This window comes from Mirounga angustirostris, unplaced genomic scaffold (genome assembly GCF_029215605.1).
Source record: "Mirounga angustirostris isolate CCGP_5_RB_7025 unplaced genomic scaffold, mMirAng1.0.hap1 SCAF_15, whole genome shotgun sequence".
NCBI classification, from domain to species: domain Eukaryota; kingdom Metazoa; phylum Chordata; class Mammalia; order Carnivora; family Phocidae; genus Mirounga; species Mirounga angustirostris.
The window spans coordinates 81360264-81386949 of NW_026991723.1; the positions used below are offsets into that span (position 1 = coordinate 81360264).

Sequence of the window (26686 nt, forward strand, 5' to 3'; positions counted from 1 at the left end):
GTATATATATATATATATATATATATATATATATATATATATATATATACAATGGAATATTACTCGGACCATCAGAAAGGATGAATACTTACCATTTATATCAACATGGATAGAACTGGAGGGTATTATGCTGAGCAAAATAAGTCAATTGGAGAAAAACAATTATCATATGGTTTCACTCATATGTGGAATATAAGAAACAGCACAGAGGATCATAGGGGAAGGGAGGGAAAACTGAATGGGGAGTAATCAGAGAGGGAGACAACCCATGAGAGACTCTTAACTTTAGGAAACAAACTGAGGGCTGCTGGAGGGGAGGTGGGTGGGGGATGGGGTAACTGGGTGATGGGCATTAAGGAGGGCATGTGATGTGATGAGCACTGGGTGTTATACACAGCTGATGAATTACTGAACTCTACATCTGAAACTATGTAGTACATCTGATGTACTGTATGTTGGCTAGTTGAATTTAAATTTAAAAAAAGGAAAAAAGTGGTGCTAGAATAAATAAATAAATAAATAAATAAATAAATAAATATTAAAAGTGGTGCTGGGCATGTACTAAGTGCTACATAAATATTCGCTATTATTATTTGGGGGGGCCAGATTTTCAGTTTATTGGCTATCACCTCTTAGTCAAATATATATTCTATATTTATATGCTTTTTTCAATGAGTTTGAAAATGTTAGTTTTCAATGTTAGTTAGTTCCAGATGTACAACATAACAATTCAATATATGTATATATTACAAAGTGATGACCACAATAGGTCTAGTTAACATCCAACACCACACATACACAACTTTTAAGAAAAATGAGATGAGATGAGAACTTAAAATTTACTCTTAGCAACTTTTAAATATACAACACAGTATTATTAACTATAGCAATCATGCTACACATTACATCCCTGTGACTTATTTATTTTATAACCAGAAGCTTGTATCTTTTGACCCCCTTCCCCAATTTTGCCCAAAATGTTTTATTTTTGTTTTGTTCTTTTTTTTTTTTTTTTTAAAGATTTTATTTATTCATTTGAGACACAGAGATAGAGAGAGAGCATGAGCAGGGAGAGAGGCAGAGGGAGAAGGAGAAGCAGGCTCCCTGCTGAGCCAGGAGCCCGATGTGGGGCTCGATCCCAGGACCCTGGGATCATGACCTGAGCCGAAGGCAGATGCTTAACCATCTGAGTCACCCAGGCGCACCTTTGTTTTGTTCTTTCGTATGCTTTGTGCATGTGTGTGATACCATTTTTAATAACATTACAAATAAGGGATCTGAGGTTCAGAGAAGTCAGATACCTGCGAATCACAGTGAGGACGTGGCGGGTCAAATGTCAGGAGGGCAGGAATAGTAAAGAGTGGGGGCGAGACAGGGAAGTCTGAGATGACTCTGGGAACCAGGGCCATGAACCTGGACACTTGCTGCCCTGAGTACCAATGGCCTGGCCTGTTGCTGGGTGTGCCTGGCTCAAGGTCACTGGGCGGGCAGGACAGCAGTGCCGCGCTGGTCGCTACCAGAAAAGCACTGCATATAAACCAACAAACCAAGAAACCAATCCCCTCTGAGAACCTGGCCTGGCAGCCAAATGCCCTTCTGGGAACTCGTCAGTCATTAGCCTGATCATTTACACCAGGAGAGTGAGAACAGGATCTCCTGCAAGCCTCTGGATTTCAACTGCTGGTTTAAATTTCAAGGAGCACGAAGGTGTTGACATGTAGGAATTACTTTTATGTGCCTTTGATCACCGGGAAGCTCTGTGGTGTTCCAAATGAGTGTGCTGGTTGGAAGCCAAGGTGGGCTGAGTTCTACAAGGGAACTCCTACCGCGCTGCTGTAGACCAGCTCTATAAGCCACTTTTCCTTGAATAAACACTGTTTCCCCCACCTCCCTTTAGTTCAGTGGTAGCAGGTGACCACTGGACAAGACCTTTGCCTACTCTTTTTTTTTTTTTTTTAAAGATTTATTTATTTATTTGAGAGAGCGAGAATGAGAGAGAGAGTACATGAGAGGGGGGAGGGTTAGAGGGAGAAGCAGACTCCCTGCCGAGCAGGGAGCCCGATGCGGGACTCGATCCAGGGACTCCAGGATCATGACCTGAGCCGAAGGCAGTCGCTCAACCAACTGAGCCACCCAGGCGCCCCGACCTTTGCCTACTCTTGATGGGCTCACAGGCACTGTTGGCCCAGCATCCCCTTCCTGACCTCATTGGTCACGTGTAAGGAAATTTTCCTGTTTCTTTAATAAATCAGAGAGGGGCACTGGAGGCCACCCTCTGTGTGAAAACAGGCTCCCCTGACTGTCCCCCTGCAATCCACCTTCCTTTTGGGGATATCTCTCTAGTCACTGTCTCCATCACAACGGACTTAGGACAGGAGGGGAGTTTGATCCCCGTTAATGCCCTGAACCAAGCCTGGGCTCCAACTCTTTCCTTACTTGCCCACAGCCCAGACGGGACCAAGCTCTAAAAGGCTGTTATTAATGACTCAAGGAGAGCAGAAGGGAAATAAACACAAAGAAGAGCATGCAACTAGACGGTTCTGTTTACAGAATTGTTGATTCTCATCTCAGTACCACAGAGCTCTGCAGTGTGTCCTTGTTTGGCAGAAGGCAGCATTTCCCCATGCCCGGGAGCACACCTACATTCCCTGGAGGCTCAGCTACGAGATCACCTAACACTGACCCTGGGAAGTTCACCCTCTCTAGGGAAGACCTCACCTATGACCCATAAAGACAGGCTGGTTATGTGACAACCACAATAGGACAGCATTCAGGATATCAGGATAGAATCCCATAAACTGAGCAGCCACAGAGAGTTAAGTACAAGAAATAGTAGGGTACGTGGTAACACCACAGTGTCAATATCTTCATCCATCAAATAGGCATTGTAACAAACCTCTCTGGTCCACCATTTTCCACACTTGCATGACCAGAGAACACTTTTTAAACTAGAATGTGCTTGGAGAACACCAGCAGGAGCTCACATATACTCAGATTAATAAGGTGGGCTTATAATTCAATATAGAAGACATAGTGATATGGCGGTATTTGTCAACGGTGACACTAGGCAATATGTATTCTAACATTAAACGTACAACAATTAATCTGAGAGACACGTTCTATTTTGCCTTTACCTTGAATTTAAATAGGCACGATCTCCTTGTTGGTGTTTTGCCCATTTAATTTTTCAAGTAGCCCCTCGTTATCTAACAAAGGGGGGAGTCTGAGAGCAGCAGAGATAAATCTGAGTGATTTTACTCTGATATATCGTTTTATTCTGAGCTGTAAGCCCTTTCCAAATATCTAGAAGTTTCTTCAAACACGTCACACAGGGGGAATAAAAAGAGCAAGAGGAAGAAATAACCACGCATTAGGCGTCCCAGTGCTGGGCGCTTTAGAGCATTCTTACTCAACAGTACACGGAGTGTTCATGTGGCAGCAGTTTTACAGAGGACAGAACAAGGCTCAGAGCGGGAAGCAAAGACTAACACAAGGCCACACGCGCACTTACGGACAGCATCAGCGCAAGCGTGGCTAGTTCCAGAACCCAGCCTCTTTCGTCTACACCCCTTTGGAAAAGGAAGTAGGGGTATTTCACATCAGCCTCGTGTCCAGTACTTGTGTGGTACTGGCCTTCCTACTACACTAAAAGCTTCATAAGGACAAGAACTCAGGCTTGCTCATCACACCAATCTCAATGTCAAGTACAATGTCAAAGACTGCAGCTAAGAAAGCTCAGAGACAGGGATACAACGTGAAGATTCCTGAAGTGCTATCACTGGGTCTACAGGGAACATATATGTTTCGTGGGACCAACAACGCCAAACCAAATCCAGTGGGGATGAGGAAGAGAAGATGTGATACAGGTAGAAAGGTCTCAACTCAGGAATGATTTAAAAATTTAGAACAGTCCTCGGTGGAATGAACTGCCTAGAAAAATATTAAATTGTCCGTTTCTGAAAATGATCAAGTGCAGGCTGGAGCCTGGGGACCCGTCCAGGTGTGAAGGGGATTCACCCAGAAGAGAGTGGCCTGGATGTTCTCCCGGGTCCTTTCCAATCTTTGGTACTTCTTTAGCTCTATGCCTAATTAGTATCTCTGACTCACTGTGTGACTTGGCCAAGTCTATCTCCTCTCTGGGCCTCAGTTTCCTCTTCTGTATAGTGGAGGTCTTTGTCTGCTTCGAGCTCCCAGGGATCTTTCCATACGGTCTTTGGAGAACAAGGGTCATGACAAGACTGCCTACAGGATGGCAGTGTGCTGTGACAGGTCACAACCCTCCTACCCAGAGTGGACACCCTCCCTGCATGCAAGCTCAGGCCACCCTAGGCAGTGACCTGAGGCTGCTTCCCCACCCGGGCAGAGAGACAGATCAGGGTCATTCTCATTCCAAAAGTAAAACGGGAGTCTGAGAAACCTATAATGTTAGACATAATTCTGGAAAGTGTTAAAAATTAAACACCTTCAAGCAATATAACAGCATTTGTGTTTCTTAAGGAAGAGAGATGAAACTGCTCTGCTCCATGGAGATGGATCAGCGTTCTCGATGGGGCTGGTACTGCCACCTAGGGAGGGTTTTGGAAATTTCTAGGAGTGTTTTTGCCTGTCACAGTGAATGGAGAGCATTGCCAGGATTCAGTGGGCGGGGGCCTGAATGGCAGACCAACAGCTGTGTACTGGGCCGTCTGCCGCACCTTCGTGAAGTCAGAGACCTGTGTATAGAGAACATGGAGCAAGCCTAGAACCCAACTCTGTGTCACAAGCAAACAAAAAGAATTGTCTACGTGATTTAGGTTGAGCCTCACAATTTTCCAGGAGCGCAGCAATTGTGTAAATAGAGGGAAAATTATACTTTGCCCTTTCTTTCCCTGGAATTTTATCAGGAGTTGTTCAACATTTCAGCAGCGTCACATTACTGATGGCGTGGTGGTTTATGCCATCTATCTATCGATCGGTCCATCAAGAGACAGAGAGACACTATAATGTTTAATCAAATTGTCCTACTTTTCTTTTCTTTTTTTTTTTTAAGATTTTATTTATTTATTTGAGACAGAGAGAATGAGAGACAGAGAGCATGAGAGGGAGGAGGGTCAGAGAGAGAAGCAGACTCCCCGCCGAGCAGGGAGCCCTATGCGGGACTCGATCCCGGGACTCCAGGATCATGACCTAAGCCGAAGGCAGTCGCTTAACCGACTGAGCCACCCAGGCGCCCCTGTCCTACTTTTCTTGTATCCAAAGCTATTCCTTATAGGTAGGTGCAAGCATTTGATCACTTTACTATGTCTCTCGATGTAACAGTGCCAGAGCATTTACTTATTGAAATGTATACATTTTCCCTTATTTTCTCTTTTAGAGAACACTTGGGGAGTTATTTTGTTTTTAAACTATGTGTGTAGGTTGATTATGGGTCATTTCAGGATAGTGAAGATAATATCACAAAATATTTTTTATAAAAGGGGAGGGCATTGGAATAATACCTGGTAGCAATGAGCACACTTCACACCCACCAAAAGAGATTAGGGATTCTTGCAGAGTTGACTGATTCAAAAGCTGGGGCAGGGAAAAGATGAGAAAAGCCTGGAACATCTTGTTGTGGCAAAAGGAAGAGAGTACTCACAGAAGAACAGGAACTGGGGTGCCTGAGTGGCTCAGTCGTTAAGTGTCTGCCTTCAGCTCAGGTCATGATCCCGGGGTCCTGGGATCGAGCCCCGCATCGGGCTCCCTGCTCGGCGGGAAGCCTACTTCTCCCTCTCCCACTCCCCCTGCTTGTGTTCCCTCTCTCACTGTGTCTCTCTCTGTCAAATAAATGAATAATATCTTAAAAAAATAAAGAAGAACAGGAACTGCTAGAAGGACATAGGACTCCACTGGCCAAACCTTGGATAATTTGAGCATCAAGATAAATAATGATAGTAAAGGATTATAACCCACTGGATAAAATAAGAATCCATGAGTCCACACCAACATACATGCATACCTCCCCAGATAAATCCATGAGAAGACAATTTCTTCCTTGCAGTAGAAACTCAACTAACAAATGTAGAAGGAACAATGGGGTTAGCTAATCACCATGTGGCAACCATCACAATCGTAACTGATTCAGGCAAGGATCACTAACAGAGGTTCAAACGAGAGGGTGAAAATCTGAGGAGTAGAGGGATATTATACTGTCTTAAAGTATCTTCCCACAAGGTACTTATTAATTCGGAAAGGGAAAATAGTAATTTTTCAATGGAAATCTGGCAGACACCACCTTAACCAAATGATTAAAGTTAACATCCCCAGTAAGAAGACACAGTGACATCATGTGCCTCCGGATGATACCCTTGAGAAAGACACGGCACTGCTTCTATGCTGTTCCTGCCAAAAATGCCTATCCTGAAGCTAATACTGAGGAAACCCCAGACAAACCCAAATTGAGGGGCAGTCTGCTAAATAACTAGCCTGCACTCATCAAAAATACCAATGTCATGAAACACAAGAAAGACTAGAACATTCTTCCAGATTACAGGAGGCTCGAGAGACGCAACAACTGGATCCAGTTATTTCGCTATACGGTATTGGGATAACTGTCAAAATCCGGATCCATTCTGAATACGATTAGATTGGACAAGAGCATTGGATCAATGTTAATTTCATGATTTTGTGGTTATGAAGGATAATGTTTTATTTAGGAAATACATATGGAAGTGTTTCCGGGTAAAGGGGTATCATGTATGCAACTTACCCTCAAAAAGGGGAGAGGGAGGGCAGGAGGAAGTAAATGTGGTAAAACATTAACATTTGGGGTTATCTGAATGAAGGGTGTGTAGAAATTCTTTGTATTATTCTTACCATTTTTTAGTAAGTCTGAAATTACGTCAAAATAAAAAGAAAATGGAAGGGGGCCATCAGGTCCGAAAGGACAGAGAAGCGTTATTATTAGATCTGTTCTAGCCAAACAAATCCTTTTATCCTGGTCTTCAAACTCTTCCAGAAACATGTGGGATGAGTTTCAAAAGGAGGTGGAAGAGGGGGTGTGTGCTTGGGGGACAGGAAAGGACGAGAGAATGAGTTCATTAACGAGCTAGAGGATCTGATTACTGCGTCCTGCTCACCCCGAATCTCTCCTCTCCTTTGCTTCCCTGAAACAGCTCCTGCAAAAGGCAGCGACACAGAAAAGAAACTGAACAAGAAGCAGTCACAGGGATCACTCCATTTCTTTGGAGACAAGGAGAGGAGGTACCAGCAAAGCAATTTTCATAATTTCCTTTTGAAACAGGCACTGAAGTCAAGATTGGGGCCCCTATTTTCTGGGAGAAAATTAGATGTGTCCTCAAGTGACTAAGGTGACATCACTAAGAACTTTTGCCGAATGAAATGAAAGGACAAAAATTGAAGGGTGAACAATGACCTTTTACTCGATTTGGGAAGCAGGGCTTTCTTGACCTTTAAAACAGTCTCCCAGAAAAATGTTTACCTCTTTCACTTTTCTTTTTTAAAAGCTTTGCCATTAGAGGGGGGAAAGCACGTCAAGGCAGTGGCTCTCTAATGATCCCATTCATCTCACAATTGCACATAATAAATCCTTACTGCAAAGGAGCAAGATTAGAACAGCTGTGACTTAAAACACTAAATGTATTGGGGGTCAAAATGAAGTTTAGAAAATTAAACAAAAGAGCTTCTACTCTTGCAAAGTATTACTGCACAGGACTGTCTCTGAGGGGAAAAATATCTAAGGGAAAAAAAAAGTTAACCCAAGTTGGGATACCATTCAGTCAAGGAGAAGTCTTCACTTTTTTCCTCTCCTAAATGATCTCTCACCAAATAGTGAGATAATAGTCTCAAGATTCGGTTTTTATGAAAAATTAAAATAAGTCCATTTCTACATTTCCAATAAGCCAGAAACACCCAGAATACTCTGTCTTAGCATTCTTAGCACTGGTTTAAATTTCCATCGAAGTCTGAAAAACCTCTCTCAATATTCATGCGTTTCACACAAATGCCTGAGGGTCCCCTTTGTGCTGGGCAGTGGGGAGACAGAGATGCCTCTGACCAGGTTCTGGCTCCCCAGGGCCCCCAGTTCAGTAGGGACAACAGAGAAGTAAATGTCCACTCACTGAGGGACACAGTGTGATTCTCATTGCAGCCCTGTGGTGCTATGGGTGAGGAAATTGAGGCTCAGAGTAATTAAATCACTTCCCCAATGTACGCACTTAGAAAGTAATTTTTAAGAAGGATTTTAACCTCTGGGGCCCATACTGACCCCAAACTCTTGCCTTACTACCTTTCAACTGGGAACACTGAAAAAAAAGTACTGTGCTTTGGGTTCCTATAATTGAAGAAAAGGATAGAATTTGGGCCCAGAGGAACTGCCCATGGGTCTGGGTGCAGGGGAGTGGGAGGTGGAGTGGGAGAGCGGGGGATCAGAAAACGTCTTCATAGATTTGGTGACATCAACCCTGATGCAGGGAAACCTAATAAGAGTTTGTCAAGTGAACAAGCACAGGAAGAGAATCCCTGGCAAAAGAAACAGTCAAGAGATGGAAGAAGGTGCACAGACGTGAATCTTTCTGAATAGGCGTTAGACAGACCCAACAGGACGGATGTCTTGGTTCTGCCAATATTGGCTAGTCCCAGCCAACCAACCACCCCACAGGACTACTCGGGAAGGAATGTGCAGACGTGGCTTCAGTTACCCTCCTGGGGGGGGGCGCGGGGAGCAGAGGTGAGGAGACTGCCCTATTGTAGCCTTCGCTATCCTCACTTCACTATGCCCGGGCTACACTGACCAGGCATTAGCAAGAAGAAGATTGATTACACAAGGCCCTTTGTGCTCCAATTGAAACCCTGGAGCAGAAATCTGTGCAGAATTTTAACTCTAGCGGGGAGTCTTATGGATGTCCACGAAAGCTAAATTCACAGAATTGCAAAAGATTAGCGGTGGAAAGGTCCTTAGTGATGCTATACAATCTTCTCTATTTGCAGGGGAAGCACTAAAGCCTCGGGGGACAGGAGAGATGACTTGGCCACAGTTCCATAGCCACTGTAGAGGTGGTGCCAGGATATGGCACCAAAAACACAAGCAACAAAAGCCAAGACCAACAAGTGGGACTACATCAAACTGAAAAGCTTCTGCACAGAAAAGAAACAATCAACAAAATGAAGAGGCAAACTATAGATTGGGAGAAAATATTTGCAAACCATATAGCATATAAGGGGTTAGTACCCACATTATATGAGGAACTCACACAATTCAATAGAAAAAAATTTCAATTAAAAAATGGGCAGAGGACCCACACAGACATTTTTCTGAAGAAGGCATACAGATGGCCGACAGGAACATGAAAGGACTTGTCATCAGGGAAATGCAAAGCAAAACCACAATGAGACGTCACGTCACACCTGCTGGTGAGAATGCAAACTGGTGCGGCCACAGTGGAAGGTAGTATGGAGGGACCTCAAAAAAATTAAAACTAGAACTGCCAGCAATCCTGCTTCTAGGTATATATCCAAAGGAAATGAAATCACTACCTCTAAGAGATATTTGCATCCCCACATTTATTACAGCATTATTCACAATAACCGACACGTGGAAACAAGCTTGGTGTTCACCAACAGACGAACGGATAAAGAAAATGTGCTGTATATATACTATGGAATGTTATTCAGCCATTAAAAAAAAAAACAAAAAAGAAGGTAATACTGCCATTTACATAGATTGACCTTGAGGGCATTATGCTAAGTAAAATAAGTCAGAGAAAGACAAATACCGTAGGATCTCATTTATATGTGGAATTGAAAAAAAAAGCCTCACACCTAGAAACAGAGAGTGGAATGGTGGTTGCCAGGAGCTGGAAGGTGGGAGAAATGGGTGATGGCCAAACGGTACAAACTTCCGGTTACAAGGCGAGTTAAGTTCTGGGGATCTGATGTACAGAAACGGTGACCATAGCTAACAATACTGTATTGTGTACTTGAGACTTGCTAAGAAAGTAGACCTTAAATGTTCTCACCACACGCACAAAAATGTAATTATATCAGGTCGTGGGGGTATTAACTAACCTTATACCTTATGTGGCAATCACTTCATAAAACGTATGTCAAATCATCACATTGTACACCTTAGCCTTACACGTTATATGTCAATTAGATCTCAGTAGCACTGGGGAAAACAGAAAGGGGAGGGCCAGGACTTGAACCCAGACCACCTAACCCCAGTCCAGCCCTTCGTTTCACATTAAAGGACTGCTGAGGGCCGGGATATATGTAACTTGCTTCATTTCACTGGCACTTGGCACTTCGTAGGTCTCAGGAAATATGTGAACTAAACCAAGCCAGAAATCTGCGTGTGCTGGTCATAGCAGAGTCACATGGAACCATGAGCGAGCCTCTCCGCCTCTGAACCTCCATGTCCTCATCTGCAAACGAGATAATGATGCCTCCCCAAACTGAGTGAGGATAGCAGAGGTTATGTATATAAAATGTACTTAGGAAGGTGCAAAGATGCCAGTTGTCACCTGGGCCATTGAAAAGGACTTCCTAATGAATAGGACCTCAGTATGCTTTCCCAGAGAGGGGCAGCCTCTTGGGCTTCAGATGCTATCATTTTTCCAGTAAACAAATTGATCTGTTAAGCAAGGGACACAAGAGCAACATGATATATCTAAGCAGGAGGTGAAGTTCTATTTTTGGCAACAAAGAAAACAAAACTTGAAGCAGATGGGGAGGTGGGACCGTGGCTCCCACAGTCTCTGCCAACGGCTCTGAATCATCTGCCTTCTTCTGACAGCTGGAGTCCCCTAGCTTCCGTCTTCGGTCTTTTACTAGTTATGCGCCAGAATCCTGGGCCACTGTATCAGCCTCCGGGGGAGGCCATGCTGCAACCACAGAAGGCATTCCAAGCTTGCTGCAGAGGGGTAAGGGCTCCGTGCATGGCTGCAGGTCGGGCCATCACCAGGCAAAGGGCAGCAGACCAACCACCGTCTCACCGGATGGCATTCTGGTAAGCTCCTCGTGGCCCAAGTCTGGCCCACACACTTATAAAGTGCCAGGCTCGGTCATGCTGATACCCTGGGCCTCAGAGGAGCTAACTTTTGATGGCTAAACTCACAAGAGACAAAATTTTTTTAAACCATAGCATCTGCGTATTAATTTGCAAATACACCTGAGTTCCTAGTATGGGCCAGGCACTGGGATACGCACTAGGGACACAGTGATGAGTAAGACCCGTCCAGTCACTCACTGCCCTTGGAGGACTTGGAGTAGGAAAGAAAGATGATTAAACATGCAGTTGCTGGAGCACCTGGGTGGCTCAGTTGGTTAAGCGTCTGCCTTTGGCTCGGGTCATGATCCCAGGGTCCTGGGATCGAGCCCCACATTGGGCTCCTTGCTCAGAGGGGAGCCTGCTTTTCCCCTGCCTGCCATTCCCCCTGCCTGTGCTTGCTGTCTTTCTCTCTCGCTCTCTCTTTAAAATCTTAAAAAAAAAATGCAGTTGCCAAACAGTGAATAGGCTTAAGTGGCAGGAAGAGAGAAAAACAAGGTGCTGTGGAGGACTTGCCCCTGACTTGGGGGAAGAGTAGGTTTGTAGAGAAAATAAAAGGAAACAGGGGTCTGAAGAATTAGCCAAATGGGTCAGGTGAAAGAAGGCAGCCTTGCAGGTGGGAAAGGGGCACAGAGGATGAAGATGAGTGCTCTGGGCAAAAGGAAAGGCACATACAAAATGCAGAGGTAGGAGACCGTGCTGCCTAAAAAGTTGAATAAGGAAGGGTGTTGTCCCGGAGGAAGGGGTGGAAAATGGTGTCACCTGAGGCTGCAGAGGGGGTCACGGCTCTACAAGGCAGGTGAAGGCATAGAAGCTTCATCCTCTGGGCTGGCCATCCAGTGCCCAGAAGTCAGCCAGATCAGCATAGCATCTCTATGCAGGAAAACCATGGGAGTAATCAAGTCACCAGAAGGTTCTCTGACAAGCATGGAATCAGGACAAGGAATATATGCTTCCCACTGCAGGTTTTCTTTCTGCTTCGATTCTGACCCACTTATAACTCCACATTTTCCTAGTTCCTAAACCCAGTGGAGAACATTGTTCTCTGGGGTTTTTGCAAATAATGCACTTCATTCAGCCTCGAGGAGCTGAATCAATAAAAGCTAACTGAGGATGGTAACTGGAGAGGAAAATGGAAGAACTCTATGCTCGCTGGTTCCCTCCAAGAAACCGCAAAAGATTATTGAACAGGTTTTTGGCTTTATTCACTGAAAAATTCTTCTGCTACGAAATGCAAACTCCTTCACCATAATAAATACTGTTTTGATAACAAAACTGTACTTTTCTCAAATACCCAGATGGAAGACCATATGCAAACTAAACTCCAAGGAATTTTTTTATTGGCCATCTGCTAACAGGGGAAAGCAAGCCTGCATCCTCCTCCCCCCTCACAAAAATTTCCACGAAGAATCCTACTTGCTTCCTGCTAGCGCCACCTGCTGATCATATTTGAGTACCAGTTTTGCAGCCAAGTATCAGGAGTGATGTGGATCTTCCCTGTTCCTTGACGAAATAAATATAATCCTAATTAATGTGACAAATAAAATACCTACAAAGTGTCAGGTTTTAGAATGTGTTACAGCTAATCACACGCCCTCCCACTGTTGAGTCACAAAGTAAAGCCCCCACCCACACCTCTGAAAGCTCACTTCCCAGGCACTCACAAGACAGTTTACTCTCATAATTAAGCACACCATTTCTAGTAAAGCCTCATGTTTGGCTTCACCTGTCAAAATGTAAAGGCACATATCTTTGAATACAGCAATTCCACTTGGAGATATCTGTCTGAAGTCAATACTGGCACGGTGTATAAAGATGCCTACATAGGAGAGGTACTACGGTACCCGACAACATTATTTGTTGAACCAAAGAAATATGAGAACTACCTATATGTTCATCAAGAGGGGAATGACTTTAAAAGTCGTGGTGCATCCATACAATAGAGTACTTTGCAGCAGTGACATGGAAAGATGTATAAAACGTAGCGGAGGAAAATGGCAGGCTGAAGAAGAGAACACATAGCATCATCCCATTTCTTTAAAGAAAAAGAACTGTGTGTGTTACAATGTATATTTGTTCACATGTAGGAAAAAACTGGAAGGATATACACTAGTGTTCAAATAATCTAATGAGTGGGGATTTTTTTTTTCTCTTTACATGCCCCTATATTCTTTGAATTCTTAATATGAGGGTATTGTTTTGTATTAAAACAAAGGGTATATTAAAAATAAGAATGCCACATTTGTTTAATCAGGTTCGCAGCTAATAAAGCATTTCATCATCAAATACTCACTGGATGTGCACAATCACTCTGAGGTTTGGATCACTTTTCCACTTAACAGATGGAGAACCGGGGCTGAAGGAAGGGGCTTACTGGAGGTCCCAGGAAGAATAAGTGATGGGCTGGGCTTTCCAGCAAGCGACTAGGGTAGGGTTTTCATAGTCTCATTCTGCATGTGCCAAGTCCTGAGTGAGCAGATTCTAGATGAATATGATCTTAGAGACAAAGAAATCCTCCTTTGTATTAGGGAACTACCCAGTTCGAAGTACCTGTGGCATCAGTCAAATGGTCTTTGACAGTTCAGGACTTCCAATGCTCAAACAGGAAGAGTCCCTGTCAATCACCTGACCCGCCTCCCATTTTACTGATGAGAGTCTCTCTGAGTAGCTACCATCAGAAAGCGAACAGTTAGACAACAAGCACTAGCTCCGCCTTCCATCTTCTCCACCAAACCTGCTCCTCCTTCTCTCGGGCATCTTAGCAAAGGGCACCCCCATCAGATTCCTGAAAGCGTCAATTCCACCTTCTTCCTCACCCCCCTCTCTGATCTTTCTTGGAGTCCTGTAGCTTCCCCCTTCTAAATATGCCGCACGCCTGGCCCTTCTCTGCATAAGACTCCTGTCTTAGTGTCTCAGAACAAGCCTCCGCATCTCTGCCATCTTTCCAAGCGGAGCACCCTTTCCACAGGTCTCATTCCTCTGCCCTCCCCAATCCTGTCTATACTCCACCAGAAGTAACCACATTCCTCCCCATCCCCTACCTAACCCTCTCATGGCTTCCTCCTGTTAACCTGGCATTCAAGGCCCCTCCTGACCTGGCCTCTACTTCTCTAACTTCACCTACTGTCAAACCCTCTTCTTTTAAACTCTAATAACATCAAACTCCTTATCATACCAATATGTCACACCATTTCACATCTATGCACCTTTGCACAATCTACTGATTTTGGCTGGAATGCTCTTCTTTGGTTAGTCTACAAGGCAAGCTCATTATTTCAAAATCAAATCAGGTGTCACCTCTACCAGGAAGCCTTCTCTCTCCCTCTATGCCATCTGCCCTCTACCCTGATGAACCCTCTCATCACCAGCAAAGTTTTGCTCTTTTCTCTAGAATAGTTCTGGACCTTATCCACACATCTATTCAAATACCCTCCCATAGTATAGCACAGAAAGTTAAAGTATTGATTCTGGAGCTAGTCTTCCAAGCTGTGTTATCTTGACAAAAATCACTTAACCTCTCTGTGCCTCACTTTCCTCTCCTATGAATAATAGAAGAACCCTATTTGGATTGCTGAAGAATTTTAAATTAGTCAATCCAGGTAAAAAATACTCAGTAAGTGCTGCATTGTTATTGTTACAAAATCATTCATTCAGAGGACTTCCATTTCCAGCCAAGATGTACTGACAGAAACTCGATTTACCTGCCCATCTGAAGCAACCACAAAATAGACAGAATGCATTAAGAATGGTTTTGGAGGCACTGGACATCAGGCAGCAAAGGACAATGATTGCTGAGAGATGTGAGCCCTGTGACTGCCCCAGTTTACTGCCCAGAGCAAGATTCCAGCCCAATAGACCCCCTGATCTGAGGAAATGAAGTTGTCAGTCAGGGTGACTAAGATAGCTCGTGTTCTCAAGAAGGACTACTGGAGAGGAGATTTCTTCACAAAGAGGGGACTCTGGAGATCCACAGAGGGTCTCCCATTAGTATTTATCTGAATACAAATCAGTGAGTGATTCTGAGGAAACTACCTGAGGCCAAGGAAAGAACCACCCAAAAGGACTAGAGGTAGCAATGCCAGGTGCCCACACACAGCCTGGAATAGCATCCGTTCTCACCAGTAAAACTAGAAAACACCATGGTTCATGGACCATCAGGTGAAGTACACATAAGATTCTTGCCTCAGTGGTAAGAAATAATTTGGTTAGACTGACCACTGTTCCAGTGGTGCCTGACTTTAAAAACAAGACCCAAATCTATTTCCACATAACTTAATTGGATCCCATAACAAAGTTCAAGAATATTTGTAGGAATGCAAAAATGGACAAATTCACTGAAGGACAAACTACCAAGGCTCGTTCAGGAAGAAATAGAAAACATAAATAGCCTATATCTGTTAAAGAAATTGAAATTTTAGTTAAAACCCTCCCATAAAGAACCATCGGGTCCACATGACTTCACTGGTGAGTTTTACCAAATATTTAAGAAAGAAATAATGCCAATTCTATACACTCTTTCAGAAAATTAAAAAGTAGAGAATACTTCCAACTCCTTCTATGTGACTAGCATTACCCTGATAGCAAAACCAGTCAAAGACATTGTAAAAAAAAAAAAGAAAACTACAGAACAATATCCCTCATGAATATAGATGCAAACATTCTTTAAAAAATTTTAGAAAATCAGGGCACCTGGGTGGCTCAGTCGGTTAAGCTGCTGCCTTCGGCTCAGGTCATGATCCCAGGGTCCTGGGATCGAGCCCCACATTGGGCTCCCTGCTCAGCGGGGAGCCTGCTTCTCCCTCTCCCTCTGCCTACTTGTTCTCTCTCTCTCTCTGTCAAATAAATAAATAAAATCTTAAAAAAAATTTTTTTTAGAAAATCAAATCCAACAATATATAAAGAGGATAACATATCATGACAATTGAGATTTATCTAAGGAATGCAATGCAAGGTTTATTTGATATTTAAAAATCAATCAATATTATTTGTCATATTAATAAACTAAAAAAAGAAAATCCATATGATCATCTCAACAGACTCAAGAAAAGTATGTAACAAAATCCAACACCCATTTCTAATTAAAAAAAAAACAAAATCCATGGAAACAAGGAACAGAAGGGAACTTCATCAATCTAATAAAAAACATCTACAAGAAATCTACAAGTAACCCATACTTAATGATGAAAAACTAAAGGCTTATCCCCAAAGATCAGGAACAAGTCTAGGACGTCTTCTCTCATCACTTTTATTCAACATTATATGGAGGTTCTAGCCAATGCAATAAGGTAAGAAAAAGAAATAAAGGGCTGATTGGAAAATAAGAAATCATGAGGACATGATAGTCTATACAGAAAATCTAGTGGAATCTACAAAATAAGATACTGAAACTACTGAGTTTAGCAAGGTTTCAGGATATAAGATCAATATATAAAAGTCAATTGTATTTCTACATACTCAAACAACTAGATTTTGAAGTTTAAAAATACAACATTGCCAATTTATCAAAAATTTGAAATACTTAGGAATAAACTTGACAAAAGATGTGAAAAACCTATGCACTAAAAACTAAAAGACATTGCCCAATGAAATTAAAGAAGACCTAAATAAAAGGAGAGATATATATTATATATCAGGAACTCAATGCTGTTAAGAAGTTGATTCTACCTAAAGTGAAATGCAGACTCAATGCAATTCTAATCAAAACCCCAGCAGGCTTTCTTGTAAATTGACAGGCTGATTCTAAAATTCATATGGCAGATCAAAACACTATAATAGCCTAGACAACTTTGAAAAAAATGACAAAGTTGGAGGACTTATATTACCTGATTTTAAGACTTATTGCAAAGCTACAGTGACAAAGACAGTGAGGTATTAGCATAAAAATAGACAAATACATCAATGGATTAGAATAAAGAATTCAGAAACACCCACACATACTTGAGCAACTATTTTCAACATAAATGCAAATGCAATTTGGGAGAGAAAGGTTAGTATGCTCATCAAATGTTTCTAAAATAAGTGGATATCTATGTCTCAAAAAAGTTAACTTCAATCCATACCTCACCCCACATTCAAAAATTAACTCAAACGAATCATAGATCTAAACTTAAAACTATAAAATTTCTAGACAAAAACATAAAACATCTTTGTGAATTTGGGTTAGGTCAAGGTTCTTATGTATAGATTCATAAAAGAACAAATTGATAAATTGGACTTCATCAGAATGAAAAATTTGATCTTCAAAAGATACGGTTAAGACAATGAAAAGACGAGGCACAGACTGGAAGAAAATATTGTATTGATACATCTGATAAATACCTATATTCAAAATACATAAAGAACTCTTGAAACTCAATAATACAAATACTCAATTTTTTTAAATGGACACAAGATATAAATAAATTTATTTCATTAAAGAATGCATTTGAAAAATATTTTTTAAATAAAAAATTTAAAAAAGAATGCATTTGGATGTGAAAAGATGTTCAACATCATTAATAACTAGGGAAATACAAACTAAATAATAAGAAAAGGCTACACACCTATTAGAATAGCTAAAATTGAAAAGACTGACTACTACCAAGTGTTGGCAAGGATGTGGGAGAACTAAAATGCTTATACATGGCTGAAGGGAATATAAAATGACACAACCACTTTGGAAAACAATCTGTACTTTCTTTAAATATCAAATATACACCTACTCTATGATCCAGACACTCCATTCTTAAGTGTTTACTCAAGAGAAATGAAATCATATGTCCACACAAAGACTCAGACATGGATAGTCATAGTATCTTTATTTGTAATAGGCCATAACTGGAATCAATCTAAATATCCAGCAGCAGCTGAAGGTATAAGCAAACTGTGGTATATACATTCAATGGAATACTCCTCAATAATAAACATACATGAATTATTGATGAATACTATAACCTGGAAGAATCCCAAAATAATTATATTGAGTGAAAGAAGCCAGAACCCAAAAAAATTTTTTTGAAGGAAAAAATAAGAGTACCTGCTATATTATTTCATTTATATAAAATTTTAGAAAGTACAAACTGGTCTTGATAAAAAGCAGATCCATAGTTGCCTTGTGATGGGAGGTAGAGGGCAGGGAGAGAAAGGAAGGATTACAAAGGGACATGAGGAAACATTTTGGGGTGATGGATATGTTCATTATCTTGATTGTGGTAACAGTTTCATGGATTTTTACATATATCAAAACGTATCAAACTGCACACTTGAAATATTTGCAGTTTATTGTACTTCAATTATATCTTTTTTTTTAAAAGATTTTATTTATTTATTCATGACAGAGAGAGAGAGAGAGAGAGAGAGGCAGAGGGAGAAGCAGGCTCCCCGCAGAGCAGGGAGCCCGATGCGGGACTCGATCCCGGGACCCTGGGATCATGACCTGAGCCGAAGGCAGACGCTTAACCATCTGAGCCACCCAGGCGCCCTCAATTATATCTTAATTAAAGCTTTTTTAAAAAAAGTATGAGACAAATAGGCTATCCACATAGTCTCAAAATATGTCCCCACAAGATACTTACAAAGGGAAAACGGTAACTTTTTATGGAGAAACCTAACAGAAACTACCTTAACTAAGTGATCAAAGTTAACGTCACCAGAAATAAGACATCCTGACATCATGTACCTCCTGATATGCTGCATTGAGAAGGTCACAACATCACTTTGTAGTATTCTTATAAGAAATGTGTAATCTGAATCTAATCATGAAAAAATCAGACAAAACTAAATTGAGGGACACTCTAAAAAAATAAACTGACCAGTACTCTTCAAAAGAGTCAAGGTCATGAAAGACAAAGATAGGTTGAGAACAGTTACAACTCAGAGGAGACTAAGGAGAAATGACAACTAAATGCAATGAGTAAACATGGAGTGGATCCTGAACCAGGAAAAAAAGACAGTAGCAGGGCAATAGAGAAATGCAAATAAGGTGCATAGATTATTAAATAATATTATATTAATGTTAATTTCCCAGCTTCAGTAATTGTATAAGATGTTAACATTAGGGGAAGCTAAATGAAGGGAACATGGGAGCTCTTTCTGTATACTATTTTTGCAATTTTTGTAAGTAATTATTTCAAAACAGTTTCAAAACTGAAGGTAAAATAAAGACATTTTCAAACAAAAGCTGGGAGAACAGCAGATCTGTACTATAAAAAAAATATGTTTAAAAAAATTCTTCAAGTTGAAGGAAAATAATTCCCAGATGGAATCCAAGAGCTACTTGAAGGAATGGAGAATACTGGAAATGTAAATATATAGGTGAGTATACAAGACAAATATACTCATTTTTTCAGTTTCTTTATAAGATAATTGACTTTTCAGTGCAAAAATAAAAACACTGTATTGTGGGGTTTATAACACAGAAGCAAACTATATGATAATACCATAGAGGATGAAGATGGGAAAAGAGGTATACTGTTGTGAAGCACATATATTTTCCTTAAAGTATGTAATACTTAAAGGTATATGTGACAAGTTAAAGATGTATTGTAAACCCTAGATTGATTCTAGGGCTAAGACAAAAACTAAAAACATTTTTAAAAGAGGCATAGCTGGTAAGCCTAAAGAGGAGATAAAATAAAACACTAAAAATACCCAATTAATCCAAACATATAGAATGAATAGTAAAGACATAGGAAGATGGTGTACTTGAAGCCAACGATATTGATGACTGCATTAATTCAAGTGGGCCAAGCATACCAGTTAAAAGTCAGGGATTGTCAAACTGGATAAAAGATCATAACCCAATTACGTGATGTCAACAAGAAGCAATCTTTAAAAATGCAAGTAGGATAAAAGTAAAGGAATGGTAAAAAGATATACCATACAAATACTAAACCAAAAGAAGCTGGAGGTACTGTATTAATATCAAGAAGAGTAGATTTCAGGACAAGGAAAGTTACCTTCTAATGGAGTCAAATCATCAAGCTAACAACAACTTCAAAAACACATGAAGCAAAAACAGACATAACTAAAAAGAGAAATAGACAATCCACAATGAGATTTGGAAATTTCAACATACCCTCTCAGTAACTGACTGAATAAGTTGGCAGTAAATTAGTAAGGAATATGTGAACAGTACCAAGTACCAACTTGACCTAATTGACATTTATCAGATGCCACACCAACAACTCCAGAATACATATTATTTTCAAGTACACATGAAACAGTCATCAAGATAAACAATATATGGGGGCGTCTGGGGGGTGCAGTCAGTTAAGTGTCCATCTCTTGGTTTCGGCTCAGGTCGTGATTGCATGGTCATGAGATCAAGCCCTGCATTGGGCTCCATGCTCAGTGCAGAGTCTGCTTGGGATTCTCTCTCCCTCTCCCTCTGCTTTTCCCACTTGTGCACTCTCTCTCTCTCTCTCTAAGTAAATCTTTTAAAAATATATAAACAATATATGGGCCATAAGATGACTTTCAACAAATTTAAAGGGACTAAGATAATACTGAATATATTCTCTGATGTCAACAAAATTAAATTATAAATCAGTAACAAAGAATATTTGGGACAGTTCCAAAATTATTAATAAACTAAACAACTCATTTCTAAATAACCTATGGGTCAAAGAGATCTCAAGGGAAATTAGACAACATTTTTAGTTAGGTGGTAATGAAAATGTAATATACAAAAATTTCTGAGATGCTTTAATGTTTAAAAATCAATCAACTGAATTAAGTTCCTCCTTAAAAAGTTAGAGAAAGATGAGAAAATTAAACCCAAAAGAAGTAGAAATCAATGACATAGAAAATGCCCAAACAATACAGAAAAACAACAAAATCATAAGTTGGTTCTTTGAAAAGATCAACAAAATTAATAAACCTGAAGCTAAGTTGATATGAAAAGAAAGAGAGAGAGAGAGAGAGAGAGAAGGAAGGAGGGAAGGAAGGAAGGAAGGCAGACAAAGGAAGAAAAAAAAAAGAAAGAAAAAGAAAACACAAATTACCAATATCAGCAATGAAATGGGGAGATCACTACATATCTCATAGATTAAAAAATAAGGAAACACTGTTTTTCAAAACTTTCATCAGTAAATTGGACAACTCAGATAAAATGGATTAATTCCTTGAAAGAAACAAATTACCTATATATATTAAAAAATTAATTCATAATTTAAAATGTTCCCAGAAAGAAAGCTGCATGCCCAAATACCTTCAATAGTGTATTCTATCAAGCATTTAAGAAATAAATACCAATCTTACACAAAATTTTCAAAACAGTAAAGAAATATTTGCTAACTCATTTAATAAGGATTGCGTGATACAAAGACCAAAGACATCACACACCAATATCTCTCATGAACAACGACACAAAAATTCCTAAGTATCAGCAAATACAGTTTAGCAGTATTTAAAAAGGATAATACATCATAACCATATAAGATTTATAACAGGAATGCAAAGTTAGCTTAATATTTAAAATATGAATTGGTGGTTCATCATATTATCAAAATAAAGAGAAAAATCATACCGTCTTAATAGATGCTGAAAAGCATTTGACAAGATTGAGCACCCATTCATGATGAAAAACTTCTGCAAACTATAGAAGACACCTTCCTCACCCTGATAAAGGGCATCTATGAACAACCTATAGCTAACATCACACATAACATGATAAGCTGTATGCTTTCCCCCTAACATTGAGAACAAGGCAAAGATGTCCACTCTAATTACATCTAATTCAATGTCGTATTGGAGATCCTAGCCCAGTGCAGTTTAATAAGAAAAAATAAAATAAATAAAAGGCATGTAAGATTAGAAAGGAAGAAACAAAATATATTAATTCACAAGTGAATTAATTGTATACAAAGAAAATCCTCACAAATCTACAAAAAAAGAACATGTAGAACTAATAAGGGAATTGAGCAAGGTCATATGATATAAGTTCAAAGTAAAAAAGCCAGCTGGATGTCTATATACTAGCAACAAACAACAAGAAAATGAAATTCAAAAAATATCATTTATGATAGCATAAAAAACAAAACTTCTTAGGGACGTCTTGTACTCTGAAAGCTATAAAACATTACTGAAATAAATTAAGGAAGATATAAATAAATGGAGATAAAAGTTATGGATTAGATGAGTCGACGCCGTTAAGATGTCCACTGTCTCCAAACTGATCTGTAGATTCGAAGCAATCCCAATCAAAGTCCCAGTGGGCTTCTTTGTAGAAATGGGCAAACTGGTTAAAAAACTGATATGGAGGGCGCCTGGGTGGCTCAGTTGGTTAAGCGACTGCCTTCGGCTCAGGTCATGATCCTGGAGTCCCGGGATCGAGTCCCGCATCGGGCTCCCTGCTCGGCAGGGAGTCTGCTTCTCCCTCTGACCCTCCTCCCTCTCATGCTCTCTGTCTCTCATTCTCTCTGTCTCAAAATACATAAATAAAAATCTTTAAAAAAAAAAAAAAAAAAAAAAACTGATATGGAAATGCAATAGCCCTATAATAACCAAAACAATTATGATGATAAACAAAGTGGGAAGACTTGTACTACGTGATTTCCAGACTGACTCTGACTTATCGTAACCAAGATAAAATGCGGTATTAGCGTAAAAGTAAACATATAGATGAATGGAACAAAACAGACTCCAGAAACAGACCAAACACATCCAGTCAACTGGTTTTCAACGAGGTTGCCAAGGTAATTAATTCAATGAGGGAAACAATCATCCTTACAACAAAAGGCACTGAACAACTGAATATCCCTATGGAACAAAGTAAACTCCAACACCGATCTCATGCCATACACAGAAACTAAGTTGAAATGAATCATAAACCTAAATGTAGACACTAAAACTAACAAACCCCTAGAAAAAAACAGTACAAAATCTTCACCACCTTTAATTGGGCAAAGATGCCGTAGGTATCACACAAAAGCACAAACTATAAAAGGAAAAAATGGTAAGTTCAACTTCACCAAAATTAAAAACTTTCGTTCCTCAAAAGGCAGAGTTAAAACATGAAAAGTTAAGAGGGAGAAAATATTCACAATACACATACAAAAGACTTGTACACAGAATATATAAGGAAAATACAACTTAAAAATAGAATGCCCAGAGAAATGAGCAAAAGTTTGACTATACACATAACAAAAGAAGATATTCGAATGGTCAAAAGGCAGATGAAAAGATGCTCAACATCTGGTCATAGGGGAGATGTAAATTAAAACCATAGAGAGGTACAACTACACATCTCCCAGAACGTCTAAAATCCAAAAAACTAACAATACCAAGGCTTGGTGATGATGTGGAGCAAAGAGAACTCACACACTGCTGGTGAGGGTGTCTAACCATGCTGGAAAACAAGTTCAGCAGGTTCTTATAAGTTAAACATATATACACCATATGATCCAAAAATTCCACTCATAGGTACTACCCAAGAGAAATGAAAACATATAACTACATAATGACTTGCATGTGATCAGTCATGGCAGTTTTATTTATAAAATCCCCAAACTGGGGATGGCCCAAATGCCCATCAAGTGGGAAATGGATAAGCAAATTCATACAATGGAATATTACTCACCAATAGAAATACAAATGGCTAATATTTACAACAAATATGGATGAATCTCAAAAATATGATTCTGAAAGAAAAACAAAGACTCAAGTGTGTATGTGTGTGTGTGTGTATGTATAAATATATATATATATGATTCCGTTTACATGAATTCCTCGAACAGACAAAACGAATCTCTAATGAGAATACAGACCAGCGGTTGCCTGGGCTGGGGCTGTTGAGGGAATGGACTGCAAGGAGGACAGAGGAACTTGGGGGTTGATGGAAAAGTTCTCACATATCTGATTTTGAAGGTACAGTTGGTAGGTATCTCGTTTAAATTCACAGGATAGTTAGATATAGAGTTGTGGAAATGGGACATAAAGATATTCCACAAGGGACAAGGACATGAGCAGAGCCACAGAAGTGAGAAATTGAGGGGTGAGTATGGGGAGCCGCTGAGAGCTTATTTTTTAAAATTAACTTTATTGAAGCATAATTTGCATGAATAAAATGCATCCCTTTTAGGTTAATAATTGGATGAATTTTAAGAAATGTACAAACTCATGTGACCACCATCCCATAGAGAGCTTCCTTTTTTTTTTTATTTATTTATTTGAGAGAGAGAGAATGAGAGACAGAGAGCATGAGAGGGAAGAGGGTCAGAGGGAGAAGCAGACCCCCCGCCGAGCAGGGAGCCCGATGTGGGACTCGATCCTGGGACTCCAGGATCATGACCTGAGCCGAAGGCAGTCGCTTAACCAACTGAGCCACCCAGGCGCCCGAGAGCTTCCTTTTAAAAATTACCACTTCAAGCTTTTTTTGTGCTTACTAAATCATCATTTTATCACAAGTTTTATCATTTAATATTAAAACCAAAATAACATGCAGGCAATAAGACAGCTTATAAAAAGCATAGGCCTTGGGGTGCCTGGGTGGTTCAGTGGGTTAAGTGTCTGCCTTCAGCTCAGGTCATGATCTCAGGGTCCTGGGATCCAGCCCCGAATCGGGTTCCCTGCTCAGCAGGGAGTCTCCTTCTCCCTTTGCCCCTCCCCCCTGTTCGTATTCTCTCTCTCTCTCTCTCTCTCTCTCTGTGTGTCTCTCTCTCAAATAAATAAATAAAATCTTTAAAAAAAATCCATAGGTCTTGAAATCAGCTCTAGGTTTAAATTCCACTTCTCCAGCAAGTCACCTTGCTTATCAAAGTCTGTTTCCTCATCCACAAAATGGGATTAATAATAAAATCAACTTGACAAGATTGCTGTGAGGATTGAAAGAAATAACGTTAAGCTTCTGGCACAATGCCTGGAACACAGTAGGACCAATAAATGGTATTAATCCTATCACATCACAATAAGATGGGCATTTGTTGTGCAGTTACCCTCAGAGGTATGTATGGACCATGGAACCCACTGGCAAAGTCTTTGAAGGGGTCCCAAATGAAAAATGGCAATCCTCAATTCCGTTTCCCTACTGGTACTGTTTCACAATCAGTGGTGAAGGCTCCAAAGTATTTCATGCTCAAACATTTTGCTTTGATACGGAATGGGCGATTTGAAAATTGATTCTGGAACAGATCTAAAGCAGAACACTTAAAAGGTCCCCCCACCCCAGCTCCACAGTGTGTCAGACCTCCTCCCTAGCCTTAAAACGGAGCCCGACCGCCCACATTTCATACCACAGGATGCTGGGGAGACCACACCCTAGATTCACCCAAACAGTTCCAATCTGCTGAAGGGCTCAACCACCTGCTCCAGCCCTATCTCCCTTGCTTTCCAAACATCAGCTCCATGACCCCACTCCCAATATCAGCCTCAGGCCAGACGCACTTAGTTCACCTACCTGTCACCCTGCCTATTCAACTGCAAGCTCCTTGATTACTGCCAACACTCACTGGGTACTGTTGAGACACTCCCTTGGCTAGCCGCAGCTTCCTGGGGACCCCCCCCACCCCAGCTCCCAGCACACAGGACCCAGGACCCAGCTCCCAGGACACAGTCGCAACCATAACGTAATTCAAGGGTCACGGGGACGGAGTGCCATCTACCTGAGCAACAAAGAGCTGGAACTCGTCAGGCAGAATCCATGAGCGAGGATAGAAGTTGTACTCCTCAGGAAAGAGATTCTGCATGATTCTCACGGCTCTGCTCAGAGTAATTTTACGCACCATCTCCGTCATGCCTGGGGAGAAGAGAAGCTGTGAGATTTGAACAGCAGTGGGCTGCTAGCTATAAAACAGCCATGATCGGGGACTTTTAAAACCACCCACCCGACATATTCGCTTTTGCAGACAGGATAAAAAAAGGTAGCTGTTCCCCACAGCAGTGACTCATGGTTTGGAAAGACCTACCAAATTAATGAAAAACTTGAGGTAAAAGATGGATAGATTTTTCCCCTTATAAAAATGAAGCATCAGTTGGAAGGCATGGGTTTCCACCTAGTTTATTAATCCATTCTTTGTCAGTCTCCTCGATAATGGATAAAGAGAAGCATTTACATCTTGCACTTAAAACTTAATATCCTCCTTAATTTGGGGCCACCATCCATAATTCTGGGACTGCTTCCATCTTATACCCTCGAGAATATCATCTAGTGGACTCTGCTTACATTACGAGAAGCTTAATTAAGTTGCTTTACTTTAATCTTCCATGAGTATTCAAGGTATAAAATAGAAAAATATACAGCTTTCAGCATAAAATCTGTCTCCTTGAAATAAGGACAGAAAGTAGAAAGGATATCATAGCATAATTTATAGTTTAGGGGGAGAAAATGAAATCTGTAGGAGTTCTTCAGTTATAAGTACTGACACTAACATTGATCAGACCTCATTAATTTGCCCAGAGGGGATTAAAAGGACTCACTTATAAAACATTTTAAAAGAATGGTGGATGTTTTTTTCTTGTAGCATCTTTAGGAACTCTGACAAGAGAAGAAACTGAGTCTATACCTTAGCAAATTTTCAGCAAATAGGTAAAAATTCTTCTAAGTTTCAGCATGCTTATCTCTTAGGGCAAATATCACCACTGAAAATGGAGACTAGAAATGGCCTTCACCCTGAGACAGGCAACAGTTCCATCCCTGACACTAGGAACTGGCTCAGCGAAGTTATTTTTTACAGAAAGTACAAAGCT

General features: G+C 40.6%; 1 protein-coding gene across 9 annotated transcripts in view; it reads right to left on the minus strand.

Moving 5' to 3' along the window:
• The window catches only part of TTLL11 (tubulin tyrosine ligase like 11), a 228728-nt gene that overhangs the window by 149111 nt on the left and 52931 nt on the right, over window positions 1–26686 (minus strand). For 6 of the 9 annotated variants that reach the window (XR_010407731.1, XM_045883072.3, XM_064579520.1 and 3 more), the window contains one exon: window positions 25603–25736. The exons of the other annotated variants lie outside the window; for them this stretch is intronic. Coding sequence is in view for 5 of the 6 variants with exons in the window: in XM_045883072.3 (XP_045739028.3) it covers window positions 25603–25736 (134 nt within the window). In the remaining variant the exon portion in view is untranslated. The remainder of the gene's footprint in view (window positions 1–25602; window positions 25737–26686) is intronic. 9 annotated transcript variants of the gene reach the window in all.